At 40.2% G+C, this 24,650-nt stretch overlaps 1 protein-coding gene across 8 annotated transcripts in view; it reads right to left on the reverse strand.

The window, feature by feature from the left end:
* LOC145355394 (protein PHTF2) overlaps positions 1–24,650 on the reverse strand; it is a 112,547-nt gene that overhangs the window by 51,973 nt on the left and 35,924 nt on the right. For 5 of the 8 annotated variants that reach the window (XM_080207443.1, XM_080207444.1, XM_080207437.1 and 2 more), the window contains 3 exons: positions 17,543–17,621; positions 7,757–7,813; positions 938–1,007 (listed from right to left, as the gene is read on the reverse strand). In XM_080207443.1, the coding sequence (XP_080063569.1) occupies positions 938–1,007; positions 7,757–7,813; positions 17,543–17,587 (172 nt within the window). In that variant the 5' untranslated portion in view covers positions 17,588–17,621. Of the gene's footprint in view, positions 1–937; positions 1,008–7,756; positions 7,814–17,542; positions 17,622–17,702; positions 17,722–18,516; positions 18,536–24,650 lie in introns of those variants that run through there. The other 3 variants (XM_080207439.1, XM_080207441.1, XM_080207442.1) reach the window with 3 other exon arrangements.

The following is a 24,650-nucleotide window of genomic DNA, read 5'->3' on the forward strand; positions in this document are numbered from 1 at the left end:
AGGCCATCATTCAGGCTTATTTATTAGTGTCACAAGTAGGCTTACATTAACACTAATGAAGTTACTGTGAAAATCCCCTAGTTGTCACCACAAAAAAAGAGATCCATCACAGGATGAACTACGCCAGCTCAGCCTTCTACAAACTATGGCAAATGCTTGACCCAAGGATCTCCACAATCAACTAAAGGTTAGGTGTACAAAGCAGTTGTTGTCACCACATTCCTGTACTACAATGAGACCTGCACTGTGTTTCAACAATACAAAAGCTCTAGAAAGATTGCACCTGCAATACTTCTGCCAGATCCTCTGGAAGATTGATAAGCAACCTCCTTCTTAAAAGCAGCTCCCCAAGCATTCAAGCAGAAGTCCTTCAAAATCAACTACACTGTGGCCAAATAGCATCTCATCTGGCCAGGTCCTGTTTTCTCAACTCTCAAATGGCCAACATTTCAGAGGAGGACAAAGAAAACACTTGAAAGAAACTCTGAAATTCTCCTTGAAGTGTGGCAACATTGACATTAATGACTGAGAAGAGCATGCTAGTAATCGTTCAAAATGGTGACAATTCGTTCCTCAAGCATGTCCAAACACCTTAATAAATGAGGCACAGCAGTGATAGAAAAAGAAAAGTAAAGGAACTAAACCCTGAACTCCAAATGCCATTTTCTCGTGTCTTGCACCATGTGCCCAAAGATCTGCAAATCAAAAATACACCTGTTCAGTCAGATAAAGACCCATGGGAGGAACCGGCGACACTGGCGTAGGTGTCATCCTCAAATTGAGAGGCAGCCAATGACAGTTTCCTTAGGCCCCTGTTCTGTGAGTTGTGCCCATATCCAAATGAAGGCAACATTAGATACATTTTCAGATCCAACTTTTGAGTTGTGCCAAGTTAAACATTTTGTAAACTAGCAGATTTCAAAAAAGGCATATTTACCCCTTACAAGATCGACATCAATGAGGTCTGGCTTTACATGGCCAGTTTTCTTTGGTTTGTTCTTCATGCCCTATGGGAAAGAAACACAAAGCTAGTAAAAGAACATTTCCTATTTTAACCTGCATTTAACAAGTGTGATCAGAAAACAAAAACATATTCAATGCAGATCCAAACATATTGTTGCCATTTCAACTGTCCAAAGCAGGACTCTACAGGCATGTAAAATTGATTCTCATCCAAGTGTTAAATCTAACAGGATTAATTGTGTTTATAATATTTTTGTGCCATATTGCAAGCACTACGCATGGCAAGTATTAATTGCTTGGCTATTACTTGGTGGAGTCAGTTAGCATTATGGTGGGGATGTGATTATTTGTTGAATATCTGAGGTGATAATGTCCCTTTGTAGAGCAGCTTCATAAACACATAACTGACAGACATTAACCCTTAACCAGCATGTAAAGAGGATACTTAGCTATTGTTTACCTTGATGAATGAAAATTATTCATTTGTACAGATCATCCCATTATTTTTGGAAATAACTCTTCCATACCCACCAGTTTTAACTTTACTTCAATCCCATGTAAAATAATGGAAATCAGACGTAAACTTGACCTTTATCTGTAAAACAGGTACTTAAATAATGGCAGTTAACGTAGCTCATGCCTGACCAAGCTGTTTGACTTCGTTGAAGAAATTACAATGCATATAGACTCTGATGAATCTTATAACATAAATGTTAAAGACAAGCAGAAACTGCTAAGTCTGACAAAGTCTCACGTGAACTCAACGCATTGGGAGTTCAAGGTAAAGTCTGAGGTAATGGATAAGATATTAGTTGAAGGGGTAGAGCGGTACAGTACAATGAAGTTGCGGTGTCAAGTGTTAATGCTGGAACATCCAATTACAACAAAGTAATTCTAATTTACACCTGTAACTTGGTAATAAAGGTTTTGTGGTCCAAAACAGAGTCAGATTCTTAAAGAAAATGACTTTAAGATGCAATAGCAGAAAACCTGCCTCTATTTTCATCTCCAGCCATTTCCGGCAGTTCAGGAAAAGGGACAGGCTGAGAACTGACACACTTCATTTTGGGAACTGCCAGCACCATTATAAAAGTGAACATGAGAACTTCTGTGACTTTTGAGGCATCTTGTTTAGGCCTCTTTTAAGGTCAGGAAGCACTCCGAAATCACACATGCAGAGTGGAGGTACGAACCACGGATCAAAGACAAGCCGGGGGGCAGGGGGGAGGGGGAAGGAGATCGTATCATCATGCCCTGCCGGATGATGGGCAGGGCAAGCCGGTAAGATCGCGGGAGAGCAGAGAAATCAGGTTGTCGCACAATTTCTCGCCTCTCGTGATCTTACCAGCACCAGATATCAGCACGGTCAGCTTCGGCCATTTCTGACACAATGCTAAATAAATTATTCAAATTTAATTTAAATCTAATTTACAGGGCATCAGCAAGCCCATGACTCAGTCGGCAGGCTTGTGTGGCCTGGTTGGGGGAGGTTCTCTCCAGCGAGAATCACAGCTAGTCCCTAGCAATGTGGCCCAGAGGTGGCGTTTCCAATAGACCTGGAGGCCACTGAGGCTCCCCAAAGGAGGTCAATGGCAAAGGGGTGGTGCACCTTGGACAGTGCCAACCTGGCACAGCTAGCTAGGTGGGCACCACCAAGGGAGCGGAGGCCACTGCACACTTTGCAGTTGCTATCGATGGTGGGGAGCACTGCTGCCTGCCACTTTGCATAGCATTCAATAGGGGGCTTGTGATCAGCCTCAGAGCCCAACAATAGCTCAGGGGAGCAGGTGTACTGTGTTTAGGCCATGGAGACCAGTTGAAAGCCGCAGGAGGTTGAGTTATAGGTCTCTTTGCTGTTCAGGGCAGAGAGACCTGCACATGCACAAAGGTGCCCTCTGCTGCTACCAGCCAGTTGCTGGATAATTTAAGCCTGTCCCCTTCCCCTGAAAAGGTAGAAATCAGTTTTCAGGATTATTTTATGCGCTGAGTGCATAGGATTATGGACTCGCTAAGAAAAACAGATCCAAAACTTTCCTATTTTAATGCTCATTCTGGACTTTGAATTTTTTTCATCAGATTGCCTCCAAAAATGGCACCGCTTCTGTTATAGCTCATCACAAAATGATTTTGCCTGCATGTGTTTAACAAAGTGAGCGATAACTATGTTTTGATCATTTAATAAGAGTTGCCAAGTAGTTACTTTTGAAACTGATTAGATGTCAAATGAAAAGCAGCATTGTAAATGTGGAAAAGTCTTCAGATGCATTTGAACAGATTATTCATTGGATAACATGCAATTTTGAAATGGTACAATATTGAAAAGCTACACCATTGTGAGATCCAAAGCTAATTCTTTAAACTCTCTCCAGTCATTCACCTTTATGAATCAGATCAGCCAAATGCTTGGTTGTTTGAAAGCCTTTTAACCTGACCACTTCGGCATTCGCCCATCTCCACTTCAGTGGCAGGCACAACTCTAGGCCTCTGAGAGGGGGCAAAAAATTCTGCCTGTTGGGATTGATTCCAACTGCTGCTTCTCACCTCAAAAAGGAAGTTCTGGTCTTCAATTCAGAAATCTAATACAAGCTGATCACATTTTCAGATAATGATAACTTATGATAGGAATTAATTCGAAGAAGGCAACACAGAAATTTCAAAATGAATCCAAATGTGTGAGCACGAGGAACAAAAATGGTGGATGAAATGTAATACAAACAAATATAAAATACTGACGAAAGGTCATCCTGGCTTGAAACACTGGCTCCATTCTCTTTCCACAGATGCTGTCAAACCTACTGAGATTTTACAGCACTTTTGCTTTGTTTCAGATTTCAACATCCACAGTATTTTGCTTTTATAAGTACTGATAGGGAATTAAAAATAAGTAGTACATGCAGACTGTTATCAGTGTTCAAATAACAATGGATGACATTAGAAGAGATCCAGAATCTGACAAAGAATCTCCAACTAACGCTGAACAGCAATCAACAAAGTTATTAGAATGTTAATAGAGCACAATAAAGAAGTACACATAATCAAACTGCAAGTTCATCAGACTGCATCTCAAGTATAATTTCCAATTTTTGTCATTAAAGCAGAAGGGGGGAATGGAAGCACTGGTAGCAGTGCAGAGAAAAGCACGAGACTGATTATCTACTTCAGGCATCTTGATCATGAACAAATTCTGCAAAATCCTTAAACGGAAATATCTGAGAAGTTATATGCATAGACAAAACTGTAAACAGTATGGGAAAGCTGGAAAATTATTTAAAGTTAAATTAGAGGAGTGGGACAAAGAAGTTGCAATTTTCTTCTTATAATGAACAACAAATGAAATGGGCAGAAGTAGAAACCTAAATCATGTCAGAACTAATTAGTTGCTGCAATGAGAGACTTCATGATCATTTCAGTTGAAGGAGTTGAAGTGGACTTCCTTATCTGTAACTACCTAGTGTCAAGTCACTAAGGCTGGTGACCTAGCAAAAGCTGTACCTACACTTCAGTGAACAAGATTTATGTTCACAACAGATGGTTTGAAATGCTTTTAGGTATGTGGTGATTGCTTGTGAAAGATAATAAAAATTTTGGAAACAGCTGGAAATCCTTGCACTTCAGGCCAGTTATCCTGGTGTGAAATAGAAAGTGAAGGTTAGCAACGTCAATTGTTTCAGATCCACAAAATATAAACATAAATAGCAGATGCTGGTCAAGTGGTATTACAGCTAAACTATTAATCCAGAAATTCAGCTAATGTTCTTGGGATCCGGGTTTGAATACCGTTACAGCAGATGGTGGAATTTGAATTCAATAAAAACAAACAATCTGGAATTAAGAATCTATTAAGTACTAAGAATGACCATGAAACCATTGTCGATTGTCAGAAAAACCCATCTGGTTTAGGGAAGTAAATCTGCCATCCTTACTTGGTCTGGCTTACTTGCAACTCCAGAGCCACAGCAATGTGGTTGACTCTCAACTGCCCTCCAAAAGCAACCGGGGATGGGCAATAAATGCTGGCCAGCCAGCGATGCCCATCCCACAAACGAATAAAAAAAAGCATAATTTTTGCTTTCCAGAAAGAATGCACTTAAAAGGCAACAGAAAATTGCGGTAAACAAATAGACGTGGCCAGTGTCAAGGCTATTTACACCATTTCCAATGCTATATTCACCCTGCTTAATTCAAGCAGGAATTCACACAAAGTCTACCAACCCAGAATGGTAGTGCAATAAAAATATTGCATATTTATTGGTAATTAAATATTATAGATAATAAGAACAGCTTTGCCAATGAGTCAAGAGATGTAAAATCATAGAATTATAAAAACTTTAGATCACAGAAAAAAGCCACTTGGTTCATTGTGTCTGAGTCCACGTTCCTGAAGCTAAATTCAAATACCAATTATGAACTGTGATGCACTGGAAATAATTAAGGCTGGAGATTTTTTTTCTAATGAGGAAACTCTCAGGAACACAGCAAGGAACTGAAGCGTTTATGTCATCAATTAAACATTATGCACATTGGACCTATTAGGCTCAAGTCTTTGATAGCAAGATACATGAGATTGAGATTTTCAGGCTATCCTAGTGATTTCCACTGGAAATGTATAAAGTGCTCTGGAGACCAGCAGCCAGGGGTCTATAAATCTATCTTTGAAAATTAATTACTGTGCTTTTAAATTAGAGGATGTGAAGAAGAGGTGTTAGCCAATGCCAGAAGGCTTCCAAATGTTCTGCAACACTCAGCATCTCACTAGTGAAAATTAAGGTATGTATTTTCCAGGCATAACTTAATAACACACAGACATTAGTAATGGATGTGGGGTGCAGGACAAACTAAATGTAAAAATACCCTGCAATGCAATTCACATCCATGCTTTTAGTAGCTATCCATGTACTCTGTATATCAAAATAATAAAGACATTTACTTTATAAATGTATTTATTATCTTGGCACTGGTAGCACATAGAAAAAAATCTTTCATCGAACCCTTCGAATCACACAGCATATATTCAAAAATTGAATTTAAAAAAAACAAGCCAGAATCCTTAGCACAACTGCCATGGCAGTATATAACACAAAATCATTTCCTGGGGTACTTACCAATTTAATAAACTGTGAAGAGTATAAACAATATTAGAAAGGAGGACAAATAAATAAAAGACTAAGATGACTATTTACTAACTAAACATTGATAGAAACAGTATGAAGTAGAACTGAAACAGGTAACAAAACGTAGAGATGGTACTCAGATAATGAAATGGTCGGTACAATTAAAACATACGTATCTGACAGTAGCAACTGAGCACTGGATTAATGGAACCACCCTAACTTGAATTTAATTTTCAATTGACAGTAGTAATAAACTCTCACGGCCTTTGCACAGAACACTGGGTCCCTGAACAATCCAACAATATAGATGCTCACTGACCCAACCTTCGAATCAGTAGAAAATCAATAAGATAAATTCCATGCCATTCCATGAAAAGAATTACTAAGTGGTTGATTGTTTAGTAGCCATGAATCCAACTTGAGGTTAACGGTCTAGAGCATGTAACATTTACAAATGGAGGAAAATGCATTAAAACCAAAAATAAAGAACAATTAATAAAACTACAAAATTATACTTTTTAAATGAGGGCAATAAAAATGCAACACAGGAAATATTTAGAAAACAAAATGTAAGGATATTTTGGCCTTGGAGGGAGTGCAGAGGAGGTTTACTAGGCTGATACCAGAGTTGAGGGGGTTGAGCTATGAGGAGAGGCTGAATAAACTAGGCTTGTACTCGTTAGAGTTTAGAAGAATGAGGGGAGATCTCATTAAGACTTATAAGATGATGAATGGGATGGATAGGATAGAGGTGGAGAGACTCTTCCCGCTCAGAAAAGACAGTAGGACTAGGGGGCACAGCCTCAAGATAAAGGGGGGGCAGTTTAGAACGGAGTTGAGGAGGAACTTCTTCACTCAAAGGGTGGTGAATCTCTGGAATTCTCTGCCCGTTGAAGTGGTGGAGGCTGCCTCGCTAAATATTTTTAAGACGCGGGTTGATGGGTTTTTGATAAGCGAGAGGATTAAGGGTTATGTGGAGAGGGCGGGAATGTGGAACTGAGCCACGACAGATCAGCCATGATCTTATTGAATGGCGGGGCAGGCTCAAAGGGCTAGATGGCCTACTCCTGCTCCTATTTCTTATGTTTTTATGTTCTAATTGTTTATATTTTGGGCTGGGAAATAAGGATATTTTTTCACTCTGCATTTATGTGACTATGAAATCATCAGCACTGATGTCGTAAACATAAAAGTTTGTGAAGCTGACCACAACACATTAATCAAAACATAACCTAAATTTGCATACAGCTTTGAGATATATATTAGTATTCAAAATAGACTGACATCTATTTCAGTGATCTTGATGTGAGACCTGAGACAATTTGTACCTCAGATCATTAAACAGGAATGGATGGAAAGGCAACTAAATCCCATGTTCTTGGGGGAGGAAAAGAGCATTGTTGACCACAACTGCTGTTCTAAGGTGTGTTCTCCCTACTTTACACGTAAAGAATAATCAAATAAACTTGTATTCCAAAGGAATTAAATGTTGCCCTTACAAAAGAGATGTGAACATTTTTTCTCCTTTCATGACACCATTACAGGATACACAAATGTTTATGGAAATTTTTAATACTCCCACCTCATGTTTTTTATTCAGCTGCACTTATAAAGTTATCACATGTTACTGCTGACCATTCTAACACCATAGAAATTTCATTTAGAAATTTAAAATATTTTACCTTGATCTCTCTTTGCTCTACAGATTTCTCCCATATCTGCTGATCATAAGCCCCAATCTGTAACAAAAGAAATCAGTTAAAAATCATTAGCGAATTTTTTCAAATACGTTGGGCAAAACATGTAAGTCAATTGCTTGCCAAATGAAGATTCTTGCAACACAAATATAAGACCACAAAAAATTCTATCCCTTCAAATGTTGGTCCAATAGCTAGCATCAAGACACTTTCTCTTTAACCAACCTACATTAGTAGCTGCTACCTGTATGCAGGGGTTGTCAATTTGTCAGTCCTCAGGAGCCCACCACTGTCCTTAATTGGATGGAGCTCCCAGAGGTGATCACTTAATTAACTGCATCCTCAAAAATCACTGTGTTCTAAAATTTAATCAGATTGGACTTAAAAATATTAACTCGTTTTTCTCTCTCTACAGATATTGCCAGATCTTCTGAATTTTCCCAGAACTTTGGTTTTATTGCAGATTTTTTGCATTTGTAGTATTTTGTTTTTAAAATGAGCTTGAATGTTTTCCATCTCAAGGTACTCATTATAGCTTACCTAAAGCAGTACAACATGAAAATTGAAACCCTAGATTATTCCAAAAGTGCAGAAGAGACATTAAAAGGCAGTGAAACAAATTATAATCACTTGAGATATAAAAATAGACCAGAGAAAATTTGTCAGATCAATTTTTTTTCAATATGTCTTGGTACTGAGGTTCAAATGTAAAAAAAAGTGATGAAAAAAGGAGTGGCACAGGGCCCAGCATATCCTACAGAGCCAACAACAGGAGCAGCAGTATCAGAGAAAGAGAAGTCAGTAAACGGATGAGTGAAACTTGTGGATTTTGCTCTGGGTAAATAGTGCAATATTATATGAGGAGGAATATTGCACAAGAAGAGATTGAGAACAAGAGAACAAAGACTGAGAATGCTCACTGGAAGAACCAAGGGGCAATGGATAGGAAAGTTTTTGATGTGAGGGCTCGATCATTCACCATAAATTCGTACTGAGATAAAAAAATAAAATAGCACTTAAAAAGGAATAGGATAAATGTTTGAGGAGGAGGAATATATAAACAGATCATTTGAAAGTTGGGCTAGCAATTAGAGAAAAACACTTATAGAAAAGAACAGCAGCACTGAAAATGGGGTGGGATGGTGTCAAATGGCCTCCCACTGTGCTTTAATATTGATTATTCTACAGCTGAACTGAGTTCAGGGCAATGAGCCGCCTGACAAGAAGCGCCCCAAACAGTGATTTCAAAACCTTTGTACAATCTCAATTCAACTGAGCTCCATCTAATGTTGATATGTGAAGCCCAAGTACAGATGAGTTCTGCTGAGGCTCCCAGGTCAGAGACACAACTGGAATTTAAAGCAGAGTCTATAAGTAAAGAGATGGGATCTTTAAAAAGTGACATCAACTGGAGAATCCGAGTGTCCTGACTGCCATGTAGGGGGATTCCAGTTATGCATGGTGAATAGAAACAGATTATACAATTACTATAAAATTACTATAAAATACTGTTTATTAAGTAAGGCAGGGATTTTCCAGCCCTGCAGTGGTGGGACCCACTGTAGGAGATTTGGCAGCCCAGCCAAAAATCCATTAACTTTTGAGAGACTGGACGGAGCCAGAAAATCCGACCCAAGCCTATTTATGTAATTCGTAGTAGTAGATGATCAGTGGGTTATGGTAAAACTGTGGATTAAGAGAAGAATTTCAGTGAGTTGCTAGTGAAATCTAAGCTCCTCCCCTGCTTGCTCCTTCCCTATGAATGCTTCCCCACTCCAGTGTCTCATTTGCACATCCTTGATTCCATTATTGCCTGATCACAAGTTGCCTCTCAGAGTTATTCTCATGATAATTTCTGGTACAAAAACATGGGCAACAACATTTAACTACAACACCCAAGGTAAATGTGATAGTATTTGCAGATTTCACATGATCAAACCTCCAGGGATCTTGCCAATCAGCTTTGGAAACCTTAATGCTGACTGGTGTGTTTTGCATTTCCAACACTGGCTACTTTTATTCCTAGATTAGTTACATCACTATATTCTCCAGAAAAGTTAGTATATGTGATTTTTTTTTTCGGGCTTTGATACGGGCGATCTGAAGAACAGGAGATTTGTGTTCTTGATAAGACAAGAACATGACAAGAAATATTATCAGTAACCGTCCGTTTCTCTCAAACTGTCAAACCAAGGAGGGATTTTTGAACGTTCAGCCAAGACAAGCACTTATTTACAATAGCAGCCAACTAACAAAGCCATCATAGGATAACTGATAGGTGCAGCTCTGGATAAAGAGTTTGGGGAATTCTGATTCAGCATTCCAACTTCAATATAAATTCTATCTTGAATTTGAACTCAGCCATTCTCTTTGGATAATAACAGGTTTATAGTGTGTACGTAATACTTTGTGGCACAGTGAAAACAAATGTGGTGAGGGAATAATTTATTTAAGAAACTAAGTCAGCAGAAAACAACTTTGGTTAAAAAAAAAAGGACAGCTACTGGTTTGAACAACAAACATTTGATGAAACAGCAGTTTATGTTCTTAGTTTGCTAAAGAATGCTTGAACATAAGACATAACAGCAGTACAGTGAAGCATTTTAATCTGCTCCTAGATGAGCTCCATCGAATCATGGTTAGAGTTAAAAAAAAAGCATTTGAAAATGTTGCCTCTTAGAGTCAGGGGCAGCATGGTCGCACAATGGTTAGCACTGCTGCTTCACAGCTCCAGGGACCTGGGTTCAATTCCCGGCTCGGGTCACTGTCTGTGTGGAGTTTGCACATTCTCCTCGTGTCTGCGTGGGTTTCCTCCCGGTGCTCCGGTTTCCTCCCACAGTCCAAAGATGTGCCAGTTAGGTTGATTGGCCATGCTAAAATGGCCCTTTAGTGTCCTGAGATGCTTAGGTTAGAGGGATTAGCGGGTGGGATATGGGGGTAGGGCCTGGATAGGATTGTGGTCAATGCAGACTCGATGGGCTGAAGGGCCTCTTTCTGCACAGTAGGGTTCTATGGTTCTAAGTTCTAGACAGTTTCCTGAGGGGAGCTGTTTTAATAGAACAGACATCTTTGGGTGCTGTCAGAACTGGAACATAAATGGAAAGTTTGGAATCTTATTGTTTGAGATTAGAAACAAATGTCTTCTAAACGTAGAAAATGGAAAAATAATTACAACTCGACTCCAGAAGATGCAGAAACAAAACAGGAAGCTTCGGCCAGCAATTTATCGTATGCAACAGATATGAATTATAGATTTACATATATTGAAGGAAGAAAAAAATTGGAATCTAAAAAGATGTACAAGGAATATGTTATATCTCAGAAGGACACTAGCACCAAAGACATGAGTTTGTTACTAAACTTCAAGTTCAGTGAGAAAGCATTGATAACATGGAACACATGTGCAAGAGTCCAAAACTTGTGAATATTGATTCCTAACAAGTCTCACTCAGGACAAAGTCTTGATTAGGAAACATTAATCATGTTTTCTCAAGATTCACACCATCACAGGATAGAATCAAGCCAGTTAAGTTCAATCCTGGCAACTTCAAGAACCAGCTTAAAGCACTGAACACAGCAAAGGCTGAGAGTCCTCACAACTTTGCAATTCTAGTAAATGATCAGGCACTTCAACAACTCCCTATTCAAGCGGCTCCAATAAATTAAGGACTAAGCTGCTATGACAATGTGAAAGCCCAGCTATGTCTTATCCAGAATAAATCAAACATAACCAAATAGGGTCTTGTCAGATTCATCCAATAATCAGTAAAGTGAGAGAAGAACTCATAAAAACCACCAACAAGCAACATCTATTTACCAATAACCTTTTCACCAACACTCAGCTCATGTGCCTCTAGAACTGTTCAACTCCAGATCCCATCACAGTCTTCATCAAGACATGGATAAATCATTGCCAGAAAACAAACAATAATAGCTACTCTCAAAATCCTTGCTGAGTTGGCACTAAATCCTCAGACTGCTGAGGTCAATATAGGTCAAAGGAAAATCTCTCCAGTGGTTGGACACATATCTGATATAAAGGAAGATATCTTGTGCTGGTCAGATGCCCAAGTCATCTTCAGTTTCATCGTTGTGCATCCCTTAGTTTTAGGTCAGGAGTGAGGCTGCTTGTTCAGCGTTCAGTTCCATTCAAGATTGGAATTCAATGATATTTATGATGGAGCTGCCAAGTGATGAGTAACAACCATCTCAAAGTAAGAGGGAACTCGCACAACTTTTTTCTTTCAGTAGTATCTCCATCATTGCGACTCCCCCAACATTAATAGTCTAGGAGTCACCACTGCTGAAGTAGAACTGTCTTTTCAACATAATGGTTATAAGAGCAGAGCAGCGGTTGGGAATCTTACGACAAATAACTCAATTCCTGTCCTTTCAAAGCCCTTCCACCATCTACGAAGCTTGTCAGCACTGAAACAGAATACTCATCACTCACCTGGATGAGTCCAGGCTTAACACTCAGGAAGCTTAATGCATCCAGGACAGAGTAGTTCACTTGATTGATGGCATGATCCATCTGAAGAGTCAAAATAACCTGTGATGTTAAAGCAATCCTTCATCACTCCAGCAGGGAATAAAGGTTGACCAAATACCACCGAGAAGGAGGCACAAGAGCAAAAGAATGTGCTCCCAGGATGAAAAAAAAGCCTAACAGAGAGGCAGACATGCAAAAAACAAAGAGGCTGACGAGATTTAGAAAATAATTCTAAACATCTGTGCTTAGAGTTCATTTTTTTCCAAGTAACGTCTTCCCACCTCAAGTTTAACCAAAACAATGGATACAGATTCCAGATTTCCCCTTAATCCAAACTGCTACCATAACATATTTATATATACTATAAATGCCCCAAGAGAAACCCACTAGGCAGATTTAAACCATTCTTTTAAATGTGACCAGACTTAAAAATATTACATACTGATCACAAAACTGCCTCCTCGCAGTACGCATCTTGTCTAAACAAATCCATGATTCCATAGTAATAATCACTGAGTGATAATCATAATAAAGTATGTGATCCTATATTCAACTTGCTCTATCTGACAAACCTCTACGCAAAAAATATAAAACCTGAAACAGATATCAATTTGATGTCATTCTAAAGAAAATTTTACATTTATGCCTGAAGTGATTTTGCAATGGGGAAGCACCAACACTTCAGGAACAGATTCACCAATGATCTGGCTGAGAGGTTATCAAGAGACTTGTCCATACCAATACTTTCACACAAAATGAGTGCCCAGTATCAATCAAAAATCATGTGTTCTGTCAATGCTTAAACAAAGAGTTTAAATCATGTACTAGTTGAAAAGTTACTGCAAGGTCAGTATCTCAAGATAAAATGTGTCATATATTCTCCATTCATTTGTGCCACTCGGACTCCATACTGATAGCATATGGCATATTCTAATGAGTTATTTTCCGACATCACAAATAAATAGAAGAGAATTCCATCATAAAAGGCACATCATACACCAATAAAATGATTTCTCTGTTTATTAACATGACACCCTAGAAATCTACTCGAGCAGTAGTCAGCCATAATCATTATCAGAAGGTGTGAGGCTGTGAAGTAAATTGTGTGATTAGAGCTATGGGAGGTAATAAAAAGTTCTTCCACAGATACCATCATAATATCAGATCATGCATAGCAAGCTACAGGAACTGTAAACACAAGTCAGAACTACTGATTAAATTGCGTCTGTGGTGTGCAACTAAGTCATTGAAAATCAAATCTCATTGGTTCAATTCCCCAGCCAACACCAACTTAGCTGAAGCAACAACTGATGATTCTGCCTCTGTGGCTGTAGGCTAAGAAAAATCTCCAAATCTGATTGTTATCCAGTCACTGTTCTGGGAAGTGTACATGTTCCAGCAGTGTCTGATTTGGACTTCATTTTAATGCTTTAAACTGTATGCATGAGCTATAGTCTGCTCCAAGACGAAACACCCTCCCGGAACCTACCCTATCAAATCCTCTCAGAGTCATATGTTTCAATAAGATCACCTCATCAGACCATAGAAATCACAGAAACCCTACAGTGCAGAAAGAGGCCCTTTGGCCCATCGAGTCTGCACCAACACAATCCCACCCAGGCTCTACCCCCATATCCCTACATATTATACCCACTAATCCCTCTAATCTACACATCCCTGGATGCTAAGGGGCAATTTCTTAGCATAGCCAATCAACCTAACCCGCACATCTTTGGACTGTGGGAGGAAACCAGAGTACCTGGGGGAAACCCACGCAGACACAAGGAGAATGTGCAAACTCCACACAGACAGTGACCCGAGCCAGGAATCGAATCCAGGACCCTGGCGCTGTGAAGCAGCAGTGCTAACCACTGTGCTACCGTGCCGCCCAGTCCTGTACAGCTGGACAACCTGTTGACATTTACTGTGTGATCACTGGATAAGGTTGTAGAGACCTCCCTGAGATTCAGAAGCAATGCATTATCTATATAACAACAATTCTATACATAACTTCTAGGTGCCACAATAGTCAGCACTGCTGCCTCAGTGCTAGGGACCCAGGTTCAATTCTGCCTCAGGTGATGGTATGAAGTTTGCACGTTTTCCATGGGTCTGCATGGGCTTTCTCCAGGTGCTCCGATTTCATCCCACAGTCCAATGACATGCAGGTTAGGTTCATTGACCATGGTGAATTGCCCATAGTGTCAGGGGGATTAGCAAGGTAAACACGTGGGGTTACAGAGATAGGCCCTGGGTGGGATTGTCGTCAGTGCGAGCTCGATGTGCCAAATAGCCTCCTTCTGCACTGTAGGGACTCTATGATTCTGTATCAGTAACTAATTCCTTAGATGTGAAATGAACACCCCAGCAAGAGTCAGCACCATTTTGAATTAATTACTGTAAGTATTGCAAAACTGCCTGATAGTGCACTTTTACAACAATCACTCAAAACAGGTTGTCACCAAACATAGTTACAGTAATGGAAAATTTGTTGATTCATGTTTGCAGATGGCTGACTAATTTTTGGGTGTAGCAAGGATATACTGGGATGAAAAAAAAGACTTAGTCAACCTGGAAAATAGTAGTCAGAATATTTGCACAAGGATCTAATTCATCAATTTAATTTAAACCAACATTACTGAGTAAACATGCTCCAAGTAGATCAAAGTGCCTGACATGCATGCCACTCAGCGTAATGCCAACAACTAAAACTTGCACTTATATAACATCTTTAACATAATAAAGCATCCCACGGGACTATATTGCCATGTATTGATGTAGACAGTGCTTAGTGTGTGGAGCAGGCCCTGGAAATATAATTCATTTTGGATTCTCTTTGGATACTTGCTTGCAACCCAAAGTCCTTGTATGTAAATTTAGCATCAAGTTTAAATTAGTGGCATTGAAAAGTTGAGAGAGACAACCTCTGATCACAATAATAAAGCAAAATACTATGGATACTGGAAATCTAAATAAAAACAAAATATTGGAAAAACTCAGCAGGTCTGCAAGCATCTGTGGAGAGAGAAACAGTTACTGTTTTGAGTCCATATGACTCTTCTCCAGAGTTGAAGAGTGGTAGAATGCAATGGATTTTAAGACTCAGGAAGGTGCTACTGGTGGCATAAAGGTCAGATAGCAAAAAGTGTTAATAACAGGACAAGGGTCAGTGCTCTGTGAAAGCAAAACACGAGAACAAGATGGCCCTTCTTCCACAAAGCAGAGTTCAAGGTCGCGCCAAACCAGATATTCATTGAGGTGAGGGTGTAAGGGATGAAACTGAATTGTTGCTGAGCACAGAATTCAGCATCAGAGAGGAGAAAGTCAGAGGGTAAAGTGGATACACAGCAAGTGCTGGGATTAGAAGAAGGAAATTGGGTTCGGGGGACTGGAAGAAGGTGTTTCGCTTTGCGGAACACCTTCACTCAGTTCACAAGCACGGTCCCAACCTTCCTGTCACTTGCCATTTCAATTCATCATCTTGCTCTCGTACCAAACTTCCAATAAAGCCCAGTGCAAACTGGAGGAACAGTACCTCATCTTCTGAGCAGTTACTTTACAGCCTTCCAAACTTAACATTGAGTTCAACCATTTCAGACCATGAACTCTGTCTCCATCTTGTTTTTCAAAACAGTCTACCTCCTTCCCAATCCCCACCCCTCTCCCCTCACAGGGACATGCTGTAACTTGTTCTTATTTTTGCTTTCACAGAGCACCAGCCCTTGTTCTGCTACCTGACCTTTATGCCACTGTTAGCATCTTCTACAGTCTTTAACAGTCCCTTCAACTTGTGTCCATAACACATTTGTCCAATCTCTTCTGAGCTCCCACGTATCCCTGACAGTTTACTCTAACTGCTCAATCCCTCTCTGTAACAGTATAAAAACCATCACATTTCTTCAGCTCTGAAGAATCATATGGGCCCAAAATATTTACTCTATCTCTCTCTCTCTCTCTCCACAAGTAGTATGAGGGTTGACTTACACAAGACCTTGGATGGTCTTGACAATGTGGGCATGTAAAAGGATGATTCCTTTTGTGGGAGAGTCCAGGACTAGGGGGTACTGTTTTAAAAATTAAAGGTCATCCCAATAGGACAGAAATGTGGAGCATTATTTTCTCTGAGGGTTGTGTGACTTTGGAATCCCTGCCGCAGAAGACAGTGGAAACAGAGCCATTGAATATTTTTATTTTATCTATTTATTAGTCACAAGTAGGCTTACATTAACAGTGCAATGAAGTTACTGTAAAAATCCCCTAGTCGCCTAACTCGGGCACCTGTTCAGGTACACTGAGGGAGAATTTAGCATGGCCAATACATCTAACCAGCACGTCTTTCGGACTGTTCAGGACCCTAGTCTCAGAATCAAATACGTCACTCTCCTTCTAAATGAAGAACTCTAACATACTAATGATCTACACCTTGGTGTACAGGGCACAATTTACAAATTTGAGATCACACAAAACTCGGAAACATTGCAAACTAATTAATATAGCAGCACAGTGATTAGTACTGCTGCCTCAGAGCCTGGGACACAGTTTGAGATTGGTTCCAGGAATGCCAGTATCAGGGATAGATGGGAATGTGGAACTGAACACAGAAATAGATCAGCAATGATTTTATTGAATGGCAGAGCCGGTCCAAGGGGCCAAAAGGACTACTTCTGCTCCTATTTCACATGTTTGTACAGACCTTGTATAGAGATCATATGGAGTTTTACCAGCAATTTCTGTTACTTTTTCTGATCATAATCTTGTTTCAGACCATGCTGCTGCTATCTCTAAAGTTTGTCAAAACAGTAGCACAAATTACTTAACACTGGAGTTCATAGATTATTTTGAATCAGACAAAATACAGCACGCTGCTTATTTGATCAAAAGTATTGCTGGTTATGATCAGAAGACAAAACTGATGAAAAATACAAACAAGCAGCTGATTGTTTGATTTCAAGCAGCTGAAAGATCAATCTGAATGCCAAAATGTTACAAATGAGCATCACATGTCTAAGATGCTGTTTTTTCTTCCATATGAGCCAGGTAAAAGGTTTTGCGATATTGATCAGCCATGATCTAATTGAATGATGGAATAAGCTTGAGGGGCTGAATGGCCTACTTGTATTCCAAAATCTCCACTTGTATTTCTGTCACTGTCGGTCAGAGTATCGTACAAAAATTACATTAAAACTGTAGAACACAGCCTAACATTTGCATCAGCTCTTCTCAGGAGTGTATATAAATAATGCCAAAATATTAAAACAAAATTGAAAAACTTTCCTTACCTTTTTTTGATACCACACTATAGCATCCGTCACTTTAGACGCCATCTATCCCTCTCAATCACACATTGGGCATTTTAGGCTGCAAGAGAGAAAAAAGATCACTACTGCTTGCAAGTTGCTTAAGTAGTGGTAAAGGCAAGTGTGCTTGTGCTGTGCTTACGTTACACCCAATCTCATTACTAATTTAGTAAGATGTTTTGCAGTGGCTTGTTGCTATAACAACTGGAAGTTGCTATACTAGAACTGTACCGTCTGCATATTTTTACACACTATAGACATTCCACCCATCTGTTGTCTCTTCGAATTGACTCAGTCGCATTATTTGGCATAGTTACAACCTAGCACAGAACAGCATTTTGGCTGACTAAGAACAAAAATAATATGTGCAAATTCTCTTATTGTTTGAAGACCTGTTCCCACCTCAGATTCGTGTTTTTCAAACTTTCTATCAGAGAAATCCTTACGGTGACAAACTCATGCTCAATGTACAAAAACAAGATATACAGGCAAAATGTGTAAGCATAAAGTAACTTGCTAAGTCAACAAATAAAAAAAGTACAGAAAGATACAATTACAGGAGTTTTCATAGATTCATAGAATTCCTACAGTGCAGGAGGCCATTTGGCCCATCAAGTCTGCACAGACAACAATCCCAACCAGGCCTTATCCCCATAACCCCACATAATTACCCTGCTAGCCCCCCCCGACACAAAGGGGCAAATTTTACTATGGCCAATCCACCTAACCCGCACATCTTTGGAGATGGGTTAGTACGTATAGCCTAGACCTTCCAAACCCAACGTAAGTTTTGTGCTTTCAAACCTGAAAATATTTCCACAGCTGAAATTAACATTAAATTAGTAAATGGTGCTCCCAATCATAATTTCTATAAATTTATCAAGATACTACACCACAACAAACAAGATAAATTAGATTCATTCACATCTTACTATGATACTTACTACAAAGCTTACATTGTGCACTTTCCCATATGGACAGAAAGATCACATCATAGGACTTCTGCTATGCCTGGATGTTAAATTTAAACTGGTAGAAGTTTCAAAAGTTTCATGTATTTCAAAAGCATCTTTTTCATGTAATAAAATGTTCCACAAGAGTGTTAACAAAAATTGAGGCACATGAAGAGATATTACAACAAATGGCGAGAGGCTTGTCAGAGGCAGGTTTTAAACAGCTTTCTACAAAGAGGAAAGAGGGGTCAGAAGGGTTAAGAAAGGAAATTCTGAAACTTCCTTGGCAGCTGAAGGCATGACTAATGGTGGAGCAATGAAATCAGGAATGCACAAGAAGGCAGAATTGAACAAGAATATATTTTGGAGGATTGTACAGCTAGAGGAGGTTACAAAAAGAGAGGGGAGGGGAAATAATGTCATAGAGGGCTTTGAAAATAAGGATGTTTGTATTTTAATAAAAAGTAGTATTTCTGATGCAGAAGCCTACGTAGATCAGAAAACACAGGGTTAACAGATGAATGGGACTTGATGCAAAGTAGGATACAGGTAGTTTGGATAACCTGAAGTTTATAGAGGATAAAAGATGGGAGGCCCTTCAGGAGAAAGTTGGAATGGACTAAAAGGTAAAAAATGAGGGTGTCAGCAGCAGATAAACCTAGGCAGGGGTAGAGACAGGCAATGTTACAGAGCTGGATGGAAGATATTTTAGTGAGCGTGTGAATGTGGTCAGAGGTTCTCCTCAGGGTCAAATAGATGCAAACAATCTGGTTCAGCCATAAGTCAAAGCTTATAGACATACAACAGGAAATATGAATACCTACTCTAAATATCCTAACTCTCTCACACACACCAAAAAAGTAATAAAACAAAGGAATTCAGCCAAAAGGTTAGAAGTTAATGGTTCAAGGGAAAAGGATAAAGGATGGAATGCTTGAAATGGCATCCCGGTTATACGTTTGGTTTCTCAGCACTGATCCGCGAAACATACTTTGTGGGCAGACTTCATAGAAAACTTGAAATCAGTCAATTTCAGAACGTAAAGCAATACTAAATCATAAAATCATAGTCCCATCGACTCTGCACCGACACACAAGAAACACCTGAACTCCCACCCTATCCCATTTACCATGGCCTTGAATGTTGTGATATGCCAACTGCTCAGTTACTTTTTAAAGGATGTAAGGCAACCGTCTCTACCACCCTCCCAGGAAGCACATTCCAGACTGTGACCACCCTCTGGGTAAAAAAGATTTTCCTCACATTCCCCCTTGCCCCTCACTTGAGCATATGTCCCCTCATAACTGACCCTTCAACAAAGAGGAACAGCTATTCCCTATCCAATCTGTCTATGCCTCTCATGATCTTGTACACGTCAATCAGGTCACCCCTCAGTCTTTTCTGCTCCAATGAAAACAATCCAAGCCTGTCCAACCTCTCTTCATAACTTAAATATTCCATCCCTGACAACATACTGGTGAATCTCCTCTGCACCCACTCCAAAACAACTATATCTTTCCTATAATGTGGTGACAGGAACTGCACACAGTACTCTAGCTGTGGCCTCACCAAAGTTCCATACAACTCCATTCAGTTTTTGAATACGGTCTGGAGCTATTGTCTTCTTTATCCAAGCTGTTAATCCTTTCAGTTTTCTCCCCAAAAGCAAAACCAGCCTATCAGCTTTTAAAACAGTTTTTCAGACATGTTTTGTTTTCAAATCATAAACCACTGTGCACCAAGGTCAAGAGGTTTCCAGCTCCTGTAAAACTGCTGAATTACCTTTTCTTGTAAAATGCTGTACTTTCCAGGAACAGTAGCAACCAGAGTCTTTGTATAACCCTTTAAGGGACAGTAGAAATACCAGTTCTTCTCGAATGCTCTTAGACCATGAAAATGAATGTTCTTTTGTGATTAAAGCGTTTATGACACTGGGACTGGAGAATTACATAAGAACATAAGAAATAGGAGCAGGAGTAGGCCATCTAGCCCTTCGAGCCTGCCCCGCCATTCAATAAGATCATGGCTGATCTGTCGTGGCTCAGTTCCACATTCCCGCCCTCTCCCCATAACCCTTAATCCCCTCTCTCATCAAAAACCCATCAACTCGCGTCTTAAAAATATTTAGCGAGGCAGCCTCCACCACTTCAACGGGCAGAGAATTCCAGAGATTCACCACCCTTTGAGTGAAGAAGTTCCTCCTCAACTCCGTTCTAAACCGCCCCCCTTTTATCTTGAGGCTATGCCCCCTAGTCCTACTATCCTTTCTGAGCGGGAAGAGTCTCTCCACCTCTATCCTATCCATCCCATTCATCATCTTATACGTCTGAATGAGATCTCCCCTCATTCTTCTAAACTCTAACAAGTACAAGCCTAGTCTATTCAGCCTCTCCTCATAGCTCAACCCCCTCAACTCCGGCATCAGCCTAGTAAACCTCCTCTGCACTCCCTCCAAGGCTAAAATATCCTTGCGTAAGTACGGCGCCCAAAACTGCACACAGTACTCCAGCTGCGGCCTCACCAATGCCCTATACAGCCGCAGCAAGACCTCCCTACTTTTATATTCAATCCCCCTCGCGATGAAGGCCAGCATCCCATTCGCCTTCCTGACCACCTGCTGCACCTGCAAGCTGGGTTTTTGCGACTCATGCACAAGGACCCCGAGGTCCCTCTGCACCGTCACCTGCTGCAGTTTTTCTCCATGTAAGTAATAATCCTTCCTACCATTATTCCTACCAAAGTGGACCACCTCGCACTTGCCAACATTAAATTCCATTTGCCATTTCCTGGCCCATTCGCCCAGCCTATCTAGATCCTTCTGTAGACTCTCCCCACCCTCCGCACAATTTGCCTTTCCACCAATTTTGGTGTCATCAGCAAATTTCGACACCCTGCACTCCGTTCCCTCCTCCAGATAGTTGTGAAGGAAGATTAAATTGGCTAAGATTGTTTTCTTTGACACAAAGATGTTTAAGGGGAATACCTTTGATTTGATTGTATTGGCATACAGTGAAAAGTATTGCTTCTTGCACGCTATAGAGACAAAACATACCATTCATAGAGAAGGAAAGGAGAGTGTGCAGAATGTAGTGTTACAGTCAAAACTAGGGTGTAGAGAAAGATCAACTTATTATAAAGGTAGGTCCATTCGATTGGTACTTGACCTCAGACTTCTGTATCTTTTTCCCAACAGAAGAAGGTGGAAGAGAGTATGCCTGGATGTGTGGGGTCCTTGATCATATTGGCTATTTTTCTGAGGCAGTGGGAACTGTAGGCAGAGTCAGTGGATCGTAGGCTGCTTTGCATAATGGACTGAGCTTCATTCATGACCATTTGTAGTTTCTTGTGGTCTTGAACAGATCAGAAACCATAGCAAGCTATGATAATCATAGAAAGCACCCTTTCTGGCTGTATCTATAGAAGTTAGTCAGAGTCATAGTAGACACATCAAAATTTCCTTAGCCTCCTGAAAGCCAATGGCTTTCTTAACTATAGCAGCGGCACACAGGGACCCGGACAGGGTGTTGGAGATTTGGACACCTAGAAACTTGGAACTCTCGGCCATTTCCACTTCATCGCCATTCATGCAAACAGTGGCATGTCTTCCACTGTGCATCCTGAAGTCGATGACTATCTTTTTTGTTTTACTGACATTGAGGGAGAGATTACTGTTGTCACATCAGTTCACCAAATTCTCTATCCTTCCTGTTCTCCATCTTATCATGGTTTGAGATCTGACCCGACAGGGTGGTGTCATCAGCAAACTTGAAAATCGAGGTGGAGAGGAATTTGGCCACAGACTCATAGGTGTATAAGGAGTATTGTGAGGGACTAAGGACGGAGCCTTATGGGGCACCGGTGTTGAGGATTATAGTAGAGCAGATGTTATTGTCTATCCCTACCCAAAAGAAGCACATAAAATTAGGAGATAGTAGATAGGAACGCCCTATTTCTTCTGGTTGAAGGGTCTATAATTGTGAAATCATAGATTTAGTGCAAGAGGTACGAGGTATGAGGGTCAATGTTCTCATCCGGAGGGTGCTATGGATCTGGAAATTACACCCCGAAAAGGATAATAGAGGTAGACAACGTAATAACGTTTTGAAAGCATTTTATCCAGGTGAAATACTGTAATCTACTGGACTATGGACCAAGATCTGGACTTTTGGATCAGGCTGGTGAGCTACTTGCCAGCCAACATGGACACAATGGGCCAAACGGTCACCTTCCATGCTGTGAAATTCTATTGTTCTATCTTTCTACAGATTTCACTTCCCCATTTGTACAAACAACTGGGCTTGTTTTTCTTTTAAACATATCAATAGTATCATGTTCAGTGCACAACCTGTTTTCAATTAAAAACAGTGCATCAACATTATTATTATTCAGTGAGCCACGTGGAAAGTTACAGTTTACTCAAACATTATCCGCTGATAACGGATTTTTTTAGTCTGTTATTTGCTGTGCAGCCAATAACCTGACAGTACATCTAGAATTAGCACACAAGGCAAATTGCTTTCACCTTTTCACACATACAGTACATTGGCAGTTTAGCACTGCCAATCACATAAACAAAGTTTTGGGGATCATTATTGAAATGGGGGACAATTTGCAGGGCGCTCTTAACATGGGAATGGAGGCAGGACTGGGTGGCTAAAAAATATTGCTGCCAAGCAGGAGGTCAATTACTGACTCATGTGCTGGCAATAATTACTAAATCATTAAGGATGTGGGATGGCAGAACAGGATTCCCACTGTCATCAATTAAATAGCTATAAAGCTCTTACGAGCATGTTGAAGGGTGAAGTTGTAATATTTTAAAGAATGCACAGGTTTCACAGATTCATAGACAGAGAAGTTGGCAGTTTCTAAATAGCTATGGGGAGACAGTCAAGGATACCCCAAGGTATCACCCCAGCTTTGCAAAGGAGTACTTGGCACCTGGTATTCTTAGAAGTACACAGGTGGCAAGGAGAATGGGCAGTCGGCATTTAGGTATTAAAGATGTTGTCAACCCCCTGCATCATGAAGACAGAATAGCAGGACACGAAGTTGTTAACCATTATAGGACAGCCATTGTCTAAAAGGAAAGCTGCAGCTGGCATTGTAAGCATATCTGTCAGTTTAGAGCTCAGGGTGAAGAATGCCAAGCCCTCTATAGAAGGAGTGGAACCAAGTATCAGCATGGCATGGAAGAGCAAAGAAGGACAGGGGGGCAATGGAGGCCATACCCTCAATACAGGATTTACTGCTGAAATCAAAGATATTTGGAGATGACAGATGAATTGCTGCAGAAGACTATGACTCTCAATGCAGATGATCACTGATATTTGTGCCCACACCATTGAAGACCTTGCACCTTCCAAACTTCGTCTCCATATCCCACCAATAGCTGTCCAAGTCACTGCGGACTTAAACTTCTTCACTTCAGGCTCCATCCAAGGATTGATCAGCTGCGAATTTCAGCAGTATTTTGCAAACTGATACACACCAATCCATCACGCAAATTGGGCTTCGTTGGCTAGCTAGAGCAGGACTGTATATTCAGATGGTGTCACAGTCTCAGGGCAGGAGGAATTAGGTTTCACCTCCGTCACCCCCATCACTGGATTCCCCCCGGTGAAGGAAATATGTAGTCATCAAAGTACCCAGCAAACAGCCAATAGATCCATCAAAAAGAAGGGCTTCTGTTACAATCCCAGTTGATGTCATAACTGAACCAAAAGATTCCGATTGGAACCCTGGCTAAAAATACCATCTTCTAAATAAAACATGGAGGAACAGAGTCATAGGGTTGCTAAATAGTTTTAGCAAGAAAAAAAAATTAGACGTGAAAAAATTGGACTTTGATACAACTTTCCCTTTCGACCCCCTTATCTTAATTACACAGATCTTAAGATTAATACAGATTACAAGATACATCTTAAACTACAATGGTCTCATTAGCACACAAAGTCCATTTTAAGCACACAAAATGACTATGGACAAATACACGCAATCTGTTCTGAACCCAAATTAATATTTGTGAATTTCTTCTCAGAGTTTCCCAAGATGATTGTTACAAACTCCACCAAAGAACATACTTTGAAATCTTCTCTCAATAATGCTTTCTGGGGTTTGCTTTCTGAAATCCAGTC

This window comes from Carcharhinus amblyrhynchos, chromosome 19 (genome assembly GCF_965287045.1).
Source record: "Carcharhinus amblyrhynchos chromosome 19, sCarAmb.v2.hapA, whole genome shotgun sequence".
Taxonomy (NCBI): Eukaryota; Metazoa; Chordata; class Chondrichthyes; order Carcharhiniformes; family Carcharhinidae; genus Carcharhinus; species Carcharhinus amblyrhynchos.